The following is an 11739-nucleotide window of genomic DNA, read 5'->3' on the forward strand; positions in this document are numbered from 1 at the left end:
TTTATGAACTGGAATTCTTTGAGTGAGAGTTGAAATTCCTGTCCTGGTCAGGTGCTGGAGAGCCATCTGTGATAAAGTCTCATCTCCTGCATTTTGTTGCTTATGATTTTATGTTGTGATCCAATTGGACCTGAACAGAACCGTCTCTCCTGCAGGGTTTGGTTTACGTTTCAGAAGGTGCTGCTTGCATAGCTGCATACAGTAAAGATGTAAAGATGTTAACCAAGCATACTGACACACGTTAGAAACTCACAATCAAACTCGTTACAGATATGCTAATAAATGAACTATTGCTTATTGATTTTGTTGAAAACGTGACGATTAAACAAAGCTGCTCCCGGGTTTGTAACGTAGAAAGTCTGAAAAGTAAACTTAAAAAAGAATCCATCCACAGCAGGAGTATAATGTGTAACTGTAACATAGTTAAAAAGACAACCTTTAAACCCCTTGACCAAAGCTTCAACATATAATTACACCTTAATTGACTTGCTGTGCAGCAATATGGGGAAGAGAACAGCTAAATGCTAAATAAGTCTGAAGGCACAACACTATGTTCAGACTGCAGGCAAATCAGATTTGTGTAAGAGTGTCTGCCACCAATTTCCTACCAACTAATAAGCTCCTGACCCTAACCCCAGCGGTACCTGGTACACCAGCTCTGTACAGGAGAAGAAGCTCACTGTCTGTAGAGCGCTGTGTTCACCTGCTGCTGATGCAAACCGAGCATTTCCTCCTGATGCAGCTTCACATTAAAAGCTGTTCAGTGGTGAAACGCGGGCAGACTTGCCTTTTGAAGTAGGCTAGTCACAGGAAACGCTTTGTGTTGAGTGAGCTGAGCACTGCTACGGCTAACCCATCACTGTCCAAACAGTTACGTCAAGTTACAGAGCCGCGTTGAAACCCGCCTCCCCGTGTGGTTTGGATCTGATTTGCAAAAGTTGCATTTCATGTATTAATTTCTTTTTGCTGTGCAAAAATTTGAAATGTCAAAATACAGATTTGGATTGGCAGTCTGAACAAAGTCCAACTTCTCTGCAGAGTAAATCACAGCAAACTCACCAGTCAACATCAATTCTCTTGTGATAACCCACATCTCTCACACACACACACACACACACGCACATGCACACACATGCACACACACAGACACACACAGACACGCACACGCACGCACATGCACACACACAGACACACACACACACACACGCACACGCACGCACATGCACACACACAGACACACACACACACACACACGCACGCACACACACACACACACACACACACGCACTCACACACACACACACACACGCATGCACATGCACACACACAGACACACACACACACACACACACACACACACACACACACACACACACACACACGCATGCACATGCACACACACAGACACACGCACTCACACACACACACACACACACAGACACACACACACACGCACACACACACACACACACACACACACACACACACACACACACACGCACACACGCTGGTGTTATTAAGTTATTAAGGCTTGAGTGAGGGTCTCCTCTGGACCCTGTAATGCTGCTGAGGTCATTTCATTCTCTTATCTTGCATGTCCTGTTTCTCAGTGATTACATGGATGACTGTGGTCCTGATGGGACATTTTCTAACTGCTGGTTCAATATTACTTTTGGATCTGGAGTTTTGGTGTAAACACACGGATTGAGAGATGAGGACTGTCGATGTCAGCTGTTTAATGGGTTTGAGTTTTGGGACACTCATCTGATCCAAGCTGTGCTCTGTCACCATACTTCAAAATGCTCAATATACATCTCATTTATCACATCTGTCGCTGTAGAAATGCTGACCTTGGATCACTGAAACATGCATTTCTTATGACCCTCCCAGAAGCAAAACTGATCCAAGTTCAGATTCCTGCTCGACAGAGCCTGATAAATGTAAGCTAGGATACTCAGTAGCCCCGTTCTCCCAGATTTAAGTATAGTACAGTATAAGCGGCTCCATCTCCATCTCAGACCAGCTCCACCTTGGAGTTGGGGTAAACAGCAACAACATCGTAGCCCTCTGGAGGCTGGACGCGTGCCTTGGCGTGGGTCTCACAGTACAGGCTGTCCTCGATGAAGAAGTAGCCTCTCTGCTTGAGGTTGACGCCGCAGTCGTCGCACATGAAGCAGTCGGGGTGGTAGAGCTTGTCCCTGGCCTTCACGATGGTGCCGCTGGATGGAGAGACAAAGGGAGACAGAGACTGTCAGACACACAACGGCTTTAACAAGTGCTGCTCCATGTGTGACACTCATTACTTTTTATAGATTCATTAAGTATGATGCTTGAGATGGAAACGATTTTGTTACTGGAGAGATCTATTACCAGACCTGTTCAACTGGAGGCCTGTGGGACAAATGTGGCCGTTTAACGACTTCATTCTGGCCCTCAGATCCTTTTATTAGTGTGCTAACTGGTCCTTTCATTGGTCATGTCAAGAAATGAAAAAGTTTTAATCCAGGCTGCTTAGGTGGAATCAACTGAAGAGAGACAAACTGACCTCAAACCCACTTCTAAGACTCAAATGGGGCCTTTTCATCTTTACCTGCACTTGGTCTGTACAAAATAGAAGATTCTTAAATCAGTCGTTAAAAAGCAAAGCAGAGAAGATATAGAAGTGAACTGTTTTGACGCATTTATATTTTGAGCCCTTCAGTTTCTTGCCTTCTTTAAAAGCCTGTTAATGTGTCTGTATTATGAAGTGTAGCCATGAATAAAGGTTCAGGAACGCTTCCTTTTTAACATTCGAATGATGTTTAGCTTGGAATTAACTGCACATCAGGGTTTTTATTCATCCTCTAAAAACTCATTACAAGTTAGATTTTCTTTGCCAGATCTGTTTCTAAATGTTCAGCCTGAAGGTTCATTTGTGACTCCGGAACATACACACATAGAAAGATCCATCTCAAACGACGTAGCTAATGTAACCCACATACATCCATGTGTTCTTTACTTTAGCATGGCTGCTAAATAATACATCCAATAGAGTTCCTGACAACAACAAACATGGCGACAGTGGAGCGGGTTGTGATGTACACATAATGTGTGCCTGTTTAGAAGGAGGCAGAGTTGTAGACAGTGGTGCTCTGTGAGGTCATTGAATGCATCATGGACAGAGAATGTGGACAGAGAATTGTCTTCACTAATATTACCAATGAGACACACTGACTGTGAACATCAGTTCCAGTGCTACGGTTCTGTTTCCTCGTCTGTGGAGGACAGATGAGCCTTATGGATGCTGGGAGTCAAACGGATCCTGTTTTGTCACGACAGATTTCAATTTCTATCTGGTGTATTTGCTGCTGCACCCTGAATCTGAAAGTGTACAGGAGGAACACAGACTTATATGTGGTGGAAGAGAAAGTGTAATAAAGATAGAGCAGAGCAGCCCTACAAAGGAACACCACAGGGTTGAACTACTGAGAAGTATGAAAGTGCAAGATAGGAAAATCATGCAGTTGCAGAGCGCCTTAAAAGGAACTGCAGGCAGTTTTTATGGAGGTGTCATCATCGCAGAGGACGAAACATGAAGCAGAACACTTAAAAAGGAAGTTAGTGATGATGACTGGCTCAGTTAATCAGTATCTATCACACTGCACAGCCACTGTCACCATGCAGCATTTGAATATATGTCCAGATATTTACGAGATGTATTCAAAGAACACATCCTGATAGCAGTCTCAGGTGGAGGGAAGGTAACACACACTCATTCTGTCTCACCTGGGAGTATGAGCTGTGCATTGCTTCACTCAGTCACACAGTGAGGGCAGTTGTTAAGGGCGTTGTTCATTCTGGAGTGGGGACTGCGTTCAGTCGTGCTCCTGCTTCTTTATTTAACCACTTTTAACCGCAGCACTCTTCACACAGTGCTCTGTATTAGATTTTCACAAAGCTGTAAAATGCTCCCAGCTCATAACAGCCTTATTGTGCCCTGCATTCTCCCACAATGCACTCTTGTTAACAAGTAAAGTAAGACGATGACATCACGGCTTACCTGCAGCTGCTTTAATAGAGGGGGGATTACCGGTGCACGCTGTTACTCTGGCAGCAAAGTGAGGGAGCGAACTCGCGCTTATTGTGTGTGTGTGTGTGTGCGTGCGTGCGTGCGTGCGTGCGTGCGTGTGTGTGTGTGTGTGTGTGTGCATGCAGGTAGATGTGTGATTACAGTGTGTGTTGGTAGAGAGGGTGTGGAGGAGGATGGTGTGGTTTAATCATTAAGATGATAAATGGGAATAGATTCCTCTGAGGATGAGGAGACGCCTGTCTCAGCAGGTCCGTCTTTGTTTCCAAGTACAGACGGAGAACTTTGACTCACATCATGTGAAAAAAACTGTTGTGACCACAAGAGGAGTGATAAAATCAGACAGAGACATATAATTTTCAGATTGTATTAAAATAGCAAATCTGTGGCGACATAAATCCTTCACATTTTCAGTCTCATATTTACATATTTACCTACAGCAGTCTGTAATCGTAGACCACAGCGGTCATTACTTTTATACCAGGGAGCTCCATGCTGTGGTTCTTGTGTTTATTTGGGAAGAATCACAAACATTTTAATGATATTTTACGTTTAAAATAGAAATTTTGGACACATCAAGAAACAAATTGAATCACAACCTACTCAAAATGCGTCTCTGAGCAAAAAGACACACTGAAATTATTTTATAGGATCTTCTGTTATCTCATACGTCCATCTGAAGAATACTTACACGATGCCGTTACAGCAGCGAGTGCACTGGGGAAGCTTCTGGAGACCCGGCATGGGGCTGGGGATGGGGCTGCCCAGTTTTGGGACTGGAGACCTGACTGGAGACTTGAGGTTTCTCATTCTCTCTGTCGGGGACACACCTGGAAATACAAAATAACCACAGAATAAATATAGGAACTTGGGAAACGACCTTGTCAATGAGCAAGCATACTCTAAATGTGGAACCAGGCAACCTTGTTGATGGAACGTGTGTGTAAGTCAGGAGAGATGTGTTTCCACTGGGCGAGACATTTCCTCTGAGTTCCAGGTAGTAAGTCTGTGCTGGTTGTCAGGTCTCCGTAGGTTTCTAGTGATAAACGATGGATTGATATTTCCCACACTACCATGGGTCAGTTTGTGTTCCCCACTGAGATATGTCTCACTATTTCTGGCCCTCCTCACAGATGTGTGTTACTCTGTGGGCAGAGGGCATGGCACAGGCATCCACAGTTATGGTTCATGTTATTTCTCTGACACAGTTTCATGGACTATTCTTCCAACAGTCACAAAATACACATTGTGACAAATTAAACATGTCCAGTTCACTGAGGTGTTACTGATCTGGTGGAAATCACAGTCTACATGATACCGTTTCTGTTATTTTGTCCACCCAATTCACATCAGATTAAGTCATTTCCACAGTCGACTTTGAACATTGTGAGACAACATTTTGGACTCTCCTGCATTTAAACACCTAAAAGATGGTTGTGTCTAGATTGAAACCCAGTCGCGCTTGACTGTGCAGTTGAGCCGCAGTGAAATATTTGTAGCTTTATTTGACAAATGATCAATGTTGTTGTAGTTTAGCCAGCTGGTATAGCATCTGAAGAGCTGAAGTTAAGGTTGGCTAGCTAGCTATATCATCTGGTTGCTACCATAACCTTTTAAAGTACGATACAGAATAGTTTTTTTCTGTGACAACAACCCGGTTTGCATTTGTACATCGCAGTAACATCTAGCTCACCTGCATCTTCACACGATAAAAGTAACTGAAACTACATTGCAACCACTACATGTACAGAAACAAAGCGCCTCATGGTAGTGTTCCAAAATGTCAATGCTTTTTCTTCTGGCAATATGAAGCCTGTAAATCTAGAATCTAGGGTTAGCATCTAGACATGAACCAGCTGCCAAGCAGCACTGCAAAACAACCACACAGAACACAAAAGCAGCCACTTAACAAAACACTTGACTGTTGGAAACACACACGAGTAACCCTGTTGCTCGCTTTCACAAACAGGATGTTTCACTTCACCTCTTCCTCTGACTCACCATTATGTTTGTCCCCATGTGAATACTCTAAAAAGATTTATGCTTGCAGACACACGTGGTTAGGACTCACTGATGTGAACATGCTTCTATGGCACGTTTAAATGTTAATAAGTGTGAATAAAATGTTTGTGACACTGAATTTTCTTTTTTAGGGTTTCTTTTTTGACCTCTGGCCGTCTCTCGCTCATTCCTGTGCGCTCCATTCAACAGTCTGTAGTGGAACTTCCTAGAAAGTATTCATCAGTCAGCCTGGCTAGAAAACATTTCATATTAGAGAGTCGAGCTTTAACCGTCCCACCGATGTGCTACAATTACACGATGTATGTGAATGACACACGCTAAGCTGAGATCACTCATCTCTGTGGCACAAATAGTTACATGGATGATGTTTGTTGAGTGATAATAATCTGGTAAAATGAAAATGGCAGCACTTCAAGGAGATTTTCCTCAAAGCTTACACAGGTAAACATTTACAAAAATACAGAAGCTCCTTCAGCTACACCAACAAGTATGTGTGCATATACTGCTACAGGGACTGAGGCCAGTGATTCTGGTGGTGTACTGTGGGATAAATGTTATGTCTTAGTTAAAAAAACTAAAAGAAAAAAAAGACTGACACTAAGTTTGACGGCTGGCATAATGTTTTCACAGGCAGACAAAATATTTAAATCTGGTTTGAATCTTTTTGTTTCAAACACTGAGTTTCAATCTTTCCAAGCTTATTCTTCTCATTTTGAAATATGACATCATATTTATCCTGCAGCACACGAAGTTTGCTGCCTTCCCACGGATGGCATTTTCTTTTAGAGCGATCAGCTCTGACCATTGAGCGATTAGTTATGCCTGACTGGAATGCATGAAAGGGAGCACACTTCATACTGGAGCCACTGCAGTGGATCCGAGTGCACCAGGCTGGGTGAATGGGACAAAGCTGTGAGCTACGGTATATGACTTCCACTTTGTGATGATGTGCCAGCAGAGGCCACACAGGCCAACAGGCCAGCAGTCACTGCCACTGACACAGCTTCTGACTCAAAGCACTTTCTATCCCTCAGTAACAATTAGCCTCCGACTGCTCCGCGGTGTGTTTAAGAGCTGCCGTTAGCTGGGTCTGTTATTTCTAGGATTCATTTCTCTATTAACTAATGATGCACTCGAATGGAAAACCTTTCATGTGCAGCACTCCTGTAACTTTCTCACAGCAGGGAAGGTCGACTTATAAAACTTTTCCATCCACAGTCAGGAGGAAGAGACACAAAAAGCAGAATGAACGAGTGCTTGTTTAGTCTTGCTCCTACTATTTAAATAGCCAGACTTCTTCCGCTCTGTTGCCAAGTGCAGACAGACGCCATGTTTTTTTTACAGACAGCGACGTATCTCACCACACACAACATGTGTGTCCTGCACTGTGACTAACACCAACCAGACCCACAGTCACACACTCATGTTCAGCCCCCATCCTAACTCAACGCTGTCAGAAATCACAACGTAAAGAAAAATAAACAGCTGAAATGATCGAATCATTTGAGATAGTTATAGTTGGATACTGCTTCAGCCGCTCTGGGACATAAATCTGCTCCTGAGAATGCTGCACATACTTCAGGATCGTGTTTCTTTAAAAAGGGATTCATCGAGACTTCGTGACAAGACAGATTATTTAAAAATGGGCACAATGATCAGCTGGAGAGACTCTGATGCCACACGAGGTCACATACAGTATATATCATACTATAGTTTTTGATTTCACAGTTGCAGGCTGAGAAAAATCTAATTTCATAATTCCAATGGATTCATGTATTTCACAACACAACGGCAACGTATAAAATCACTTGAGCATTTTTCTTAATTAGAGGTTTTAAACATTTGGTCCCGACAACATTTCTACGTTGGCTTTTCATTTTGAACAGAAATAATAATGTAACCAAATCAAAATAACAAAATAATAAATAAATCCAAAGGGGAGCAAATGTTGTTAAAGATAATATATAATTCAGTTACAAAACTGTGACATGTTAAAGGACCAATACGTAAAAACTGGCCTTCTTGAATTTCAACTAATGGGGGCAGCATATCACCAGAGTACCTGCTAACTGCTGCTAACTCTATTCTTTTGTATACATCCATGACTTACGCTTCCATTAGCTTGTAAGCTCAGTTAGCTGTGCAGCTAGCTGGACAACCAGGGAAATGACTTGCTGGGAGAGTAGTCAGGCCTGGGGCTAGCTGGTTAGCATGCTAACTTCAGTAACTCTCTTTAACATGCCACATGGAGTTAATGACTAAATGTTTAAAACTCAATTCTTACATATTGCATCTTTAAACTGCAGCTAGTAGTGAAATAATTGAAACGCTTCATCTCTAGGACGCACAAGTAGTCTGAGAAAAAAATGTCATTACATTTCAAAAATTGGAGAAAAAACAAAAACATAAAGACACTTCAAGGTCGTTGATTTACGGAAAATCAAACAAAAATAACTGATTTATGATTTACTGAGACGGAAAACTGAGGACGTTTTTCTTGCAAATGTTCAGACAAATGAGACAATGCCTTCATTTTTGAGCATGAGGCACAAACAATATCAGACAACAGCTGGACAGTGTTCTGTGGCAGCTGACCTACAGCGCTGTCAAAGATGAAGTGTCCTGTGCCAACTGAGAGTAGACGGGTTAAGACCCTCGACTCTGGAATCACATGTTCACCCCACAGGAATGAAATGTTGCCAGGGCTCTAAATCTTGTATCTGTCCGGCTCCCTCTTCATCCCTGTGGAATAACAACGGAGCTGGAATGCCCGCTCTGCTTTTCCTTCGAACAGAATTGAATTACTCTGTGGTGCGTTTGAGGGAAGCCATGATGTTTATCTACGTCCTGTTACTTATCTGAGTTGGTCATGACTGCAGATCCTTCGAAGATTCTCCAAGTTGGTCTATTGGAACAGATTCATTTAATTTCACGTCATTAGTGAGGTAAAGTAAGCTCAAAGTAATAAATATGACTGTACGTGAGCTTTCTAACCAAGTGTACATGTTAAGACCCAGAAGGCCATCGATAATGAGACGAGTGTTTTACTTTGAAAGTGTAACACTTCCTCTCTGCACAACGAACACCGCCAGCAAGCTGATGGAAAGTCACTTTTCCTGAAATAAACTGATGGAAGGTACAGCACAAAATAGTATATCTTTCAAAGAAATAATAATGGAGGAGTTCAGGGAATAGATTTTGTTTTCGTTGTCCAGCTGTTGAAGAAACACTCCTCCATCACACTGTCTCTCTCTGCTGCCTTAAAGAACAGCACAGGAAATCACTCCTACCTGGTGCCATCGGACTTTACAACATGGACATTACTATCCATCTATCTATCTATCTATCTATCCATCTATCTATCTATCTATCTATCTATCTATCTATCTATCTATCTATCTATCTATCTATCTATCTATCTATCTATCTATCTATCTATCTATCTATCTATCTATCTATCTATCCATCTATCTATCCATCACATTCCATTTTCAGCCTTTCCATAAAACATACAAACATCTTAACATACAGAACAGTTCTCTTCACATTATTCTCATAATAGCCTGACAAGAAATGGAAAAAAACAGACGCTCATATCGGTACAATGACTTCCTATTATCGATCAGCCTGCTTCAAACAGTCACTCCGCCCTCTTGCGTCCACACTGCGGTCCAATCACGGCGGACTCTGTGGAATTCTCTGTGGATTTGGTAAACTGACACTCCTGTTTGCTTTAACTTTAAAAGCCCCTGAAAGTCAACATGGCCTCTACAGGGGCTTTCGCCTTCAAAAGAGGACCAACCACTGTGATTTAAAAGCCTGACAGCAAGGTATGCACTGAAAAACAGGAAGATTTGACTTTGACCTGAGAGCGGACCGTGGATGATGGTTGACAGGACTTGTTCTGCTTTATTGAGCTACTAGAAATGACGAGAAGGAGACAGACTATAACTGCATCTCTCTCTCACACAGATTAAATGACACCAAACATCAACAGACAGACAGGTAGCTTTTAAAATGATCCCAATGTAAACCTGAGGTGTCTCCCTGTTTCAGCAAGGGCTTAGTCAATCAAGCTGCCAGTCTCCCTGCTGACAGCAGACAAAAGAGTTCCCGTTAAACCTCTACAATCCATCAGCAGTGTTTCTGCCTCCGTCACTCTCTGTCTGTCATTAGCATCCGTCTCTTTCTGTAGCTCTCCCTTTCGGTCTCGGTTCCAGGCCTCGCGGTGGGACCAGCCGGTGCAGTTCTGAGCAGAAGTGAACCCAAACAGAGGGGTCAGCACTGAAGGATGATTTTAAGGTGACACACTCCAGAACACAATTCAATGAAATTGATCTTTCATCGGTCTGCGTCAGGTTTGCGTTTGCTGCCCCACTGCTCAACGATTGGACGATGTTGTGGAATCCATTGTTGAAGGCTTTTTGTCGGGATGTGCTCAGTTAGTCGAGACATCATTTGTATGTATGTAAACTCTCTCAAAGCAAATCTCTGGAGGCGGGCTCTCTAATGTATACATTCAAATAGAGTACTACATCACAAAATACATATGCAAAGATTACTGAGTGAACATGTTGACTTTGACACTGCGGATTCTGACATTCACAGCTGGTAACACTCCACTAATAGCATCCCGGGTTAAAGGACGCCTCAGTGTTCCTCGCTGAGGTTGAGAAACATAAATCACAGGCCACTTCTCTGAGGTCCAGCCTGCGTCCCCTCAAACAAACAGCACTTGACTTAGAATTACGACTTTCACAGCGTTTGCCCTGCTGTCATGGTAAACAGGGAACCCAAAGTGAATGCTTCAGTGCAGGATTAGCTCTCCTCTGCTGCTGTCAGCATCACATGACTCCCCCTCAAAAGCTGGAATGCTGAGCGGTCAAAAGGCACACAGGAAAACCATATTTCTCACTTTATTGTCCCATGTGAAGTTGTTTTTACAGTAAATTGTCAAACCAAAACCTCCCTCCCCCATTTCTTGCGTGTGTGAGCTATTTAAAGCGCTTCATCTTCCTCCTGCTCTCTCTATCCTTTCTTTTCTCTCTCCCAGTCCTCCTCTCTATGCCGAACTTCACCGTCTGTGTCTTTCTATAAAAGGAAAACTATGCCAGTAAGACAGAGGAGCTCCCAACAGTCAGACAGGAGCCTCCTGAGCGAGGCGAGATGTCCCTTTGGCTGTCTTATTCACTCTTATTAACAAAGTCTTATTAAGCCCCAGCTGAAGCACTGACCCAGTCGTCAGCTTTTATTCCAATTGATTTGGTCCTCAGTGTAGTTTGCTTAAATGTGTCCCTGAAAGTAGCCTTTGTCAGGAAGTTCCTCATTTGAAAAGGAGGAAGTGTTTCCTTACACCTTACTTATACACAAAAATCTAGAAAACAGTTCCTTAGAATTGCATGGATGCGTGCTTGGAACCTTGTAACTGTCTCATTGCACCTGCCAGACAGGGTTTGGGTTGTTTCAGCTCTTTATAGTCTGTTGGGACCAGGGGAACCTCTTAGAAACAAGCATACATATGTAATAGCTGTGACCAGGGATTCATCAGAAATGTACTATAAACAGTTATGAAACGTGACTTATGAAAAGGAGTGCGGCTAAAATGTCAGGCCGCGCTAACGTCAACAAAAAAGGAACCCTGCTTAGTCCAA

At 42.9% G+C, this 11739-nt stretch overlaps 1 protein-coding gene across 1 annotated transcript in view; it reads right to left on the reverse strand.

Moving 5' to 3' along the window:
• Positions 1 to 1716: 1716 nt before the first annotated feature.
• pdlim4 (PDZ and LIM domain 4) overlaps positions 1717 to 11739 on the reverse strand; it is a 56197-nt gene continuing 46174 nt past the window's right edge. The window contains exons 6-7 of the mRNA XM_030438556.1: positions 4758 to 4896; positions 1717 to 2219 (exon numbers count right to left, since the gene is read on the reverse strand). Coding sequence (XP_030294416.1) covers positions 2015 to 2219; positions 4758 to 4896 — 344 coding nt within the window. The 3' untranslated portion in view covers positions 1717 to 2014. The remainder of the gene's footprint in view (positions 2220 to 4757; positions 4897 to 11739) is intronic.

This window comes from Sparus aurata, chromosome 13 (assembly GCF_900880675.1).
Source record: "Sparus aurata chromosome 13, fSpaAur1.1, whole genome shotgun sequence".
In the NCBI taxonomy this organism is placed as follows: Eukaryota; Metazoa; Chordata; class Actinopteri; order Spariformes; family Sparidae; genus Sparus; species Sparus aurata.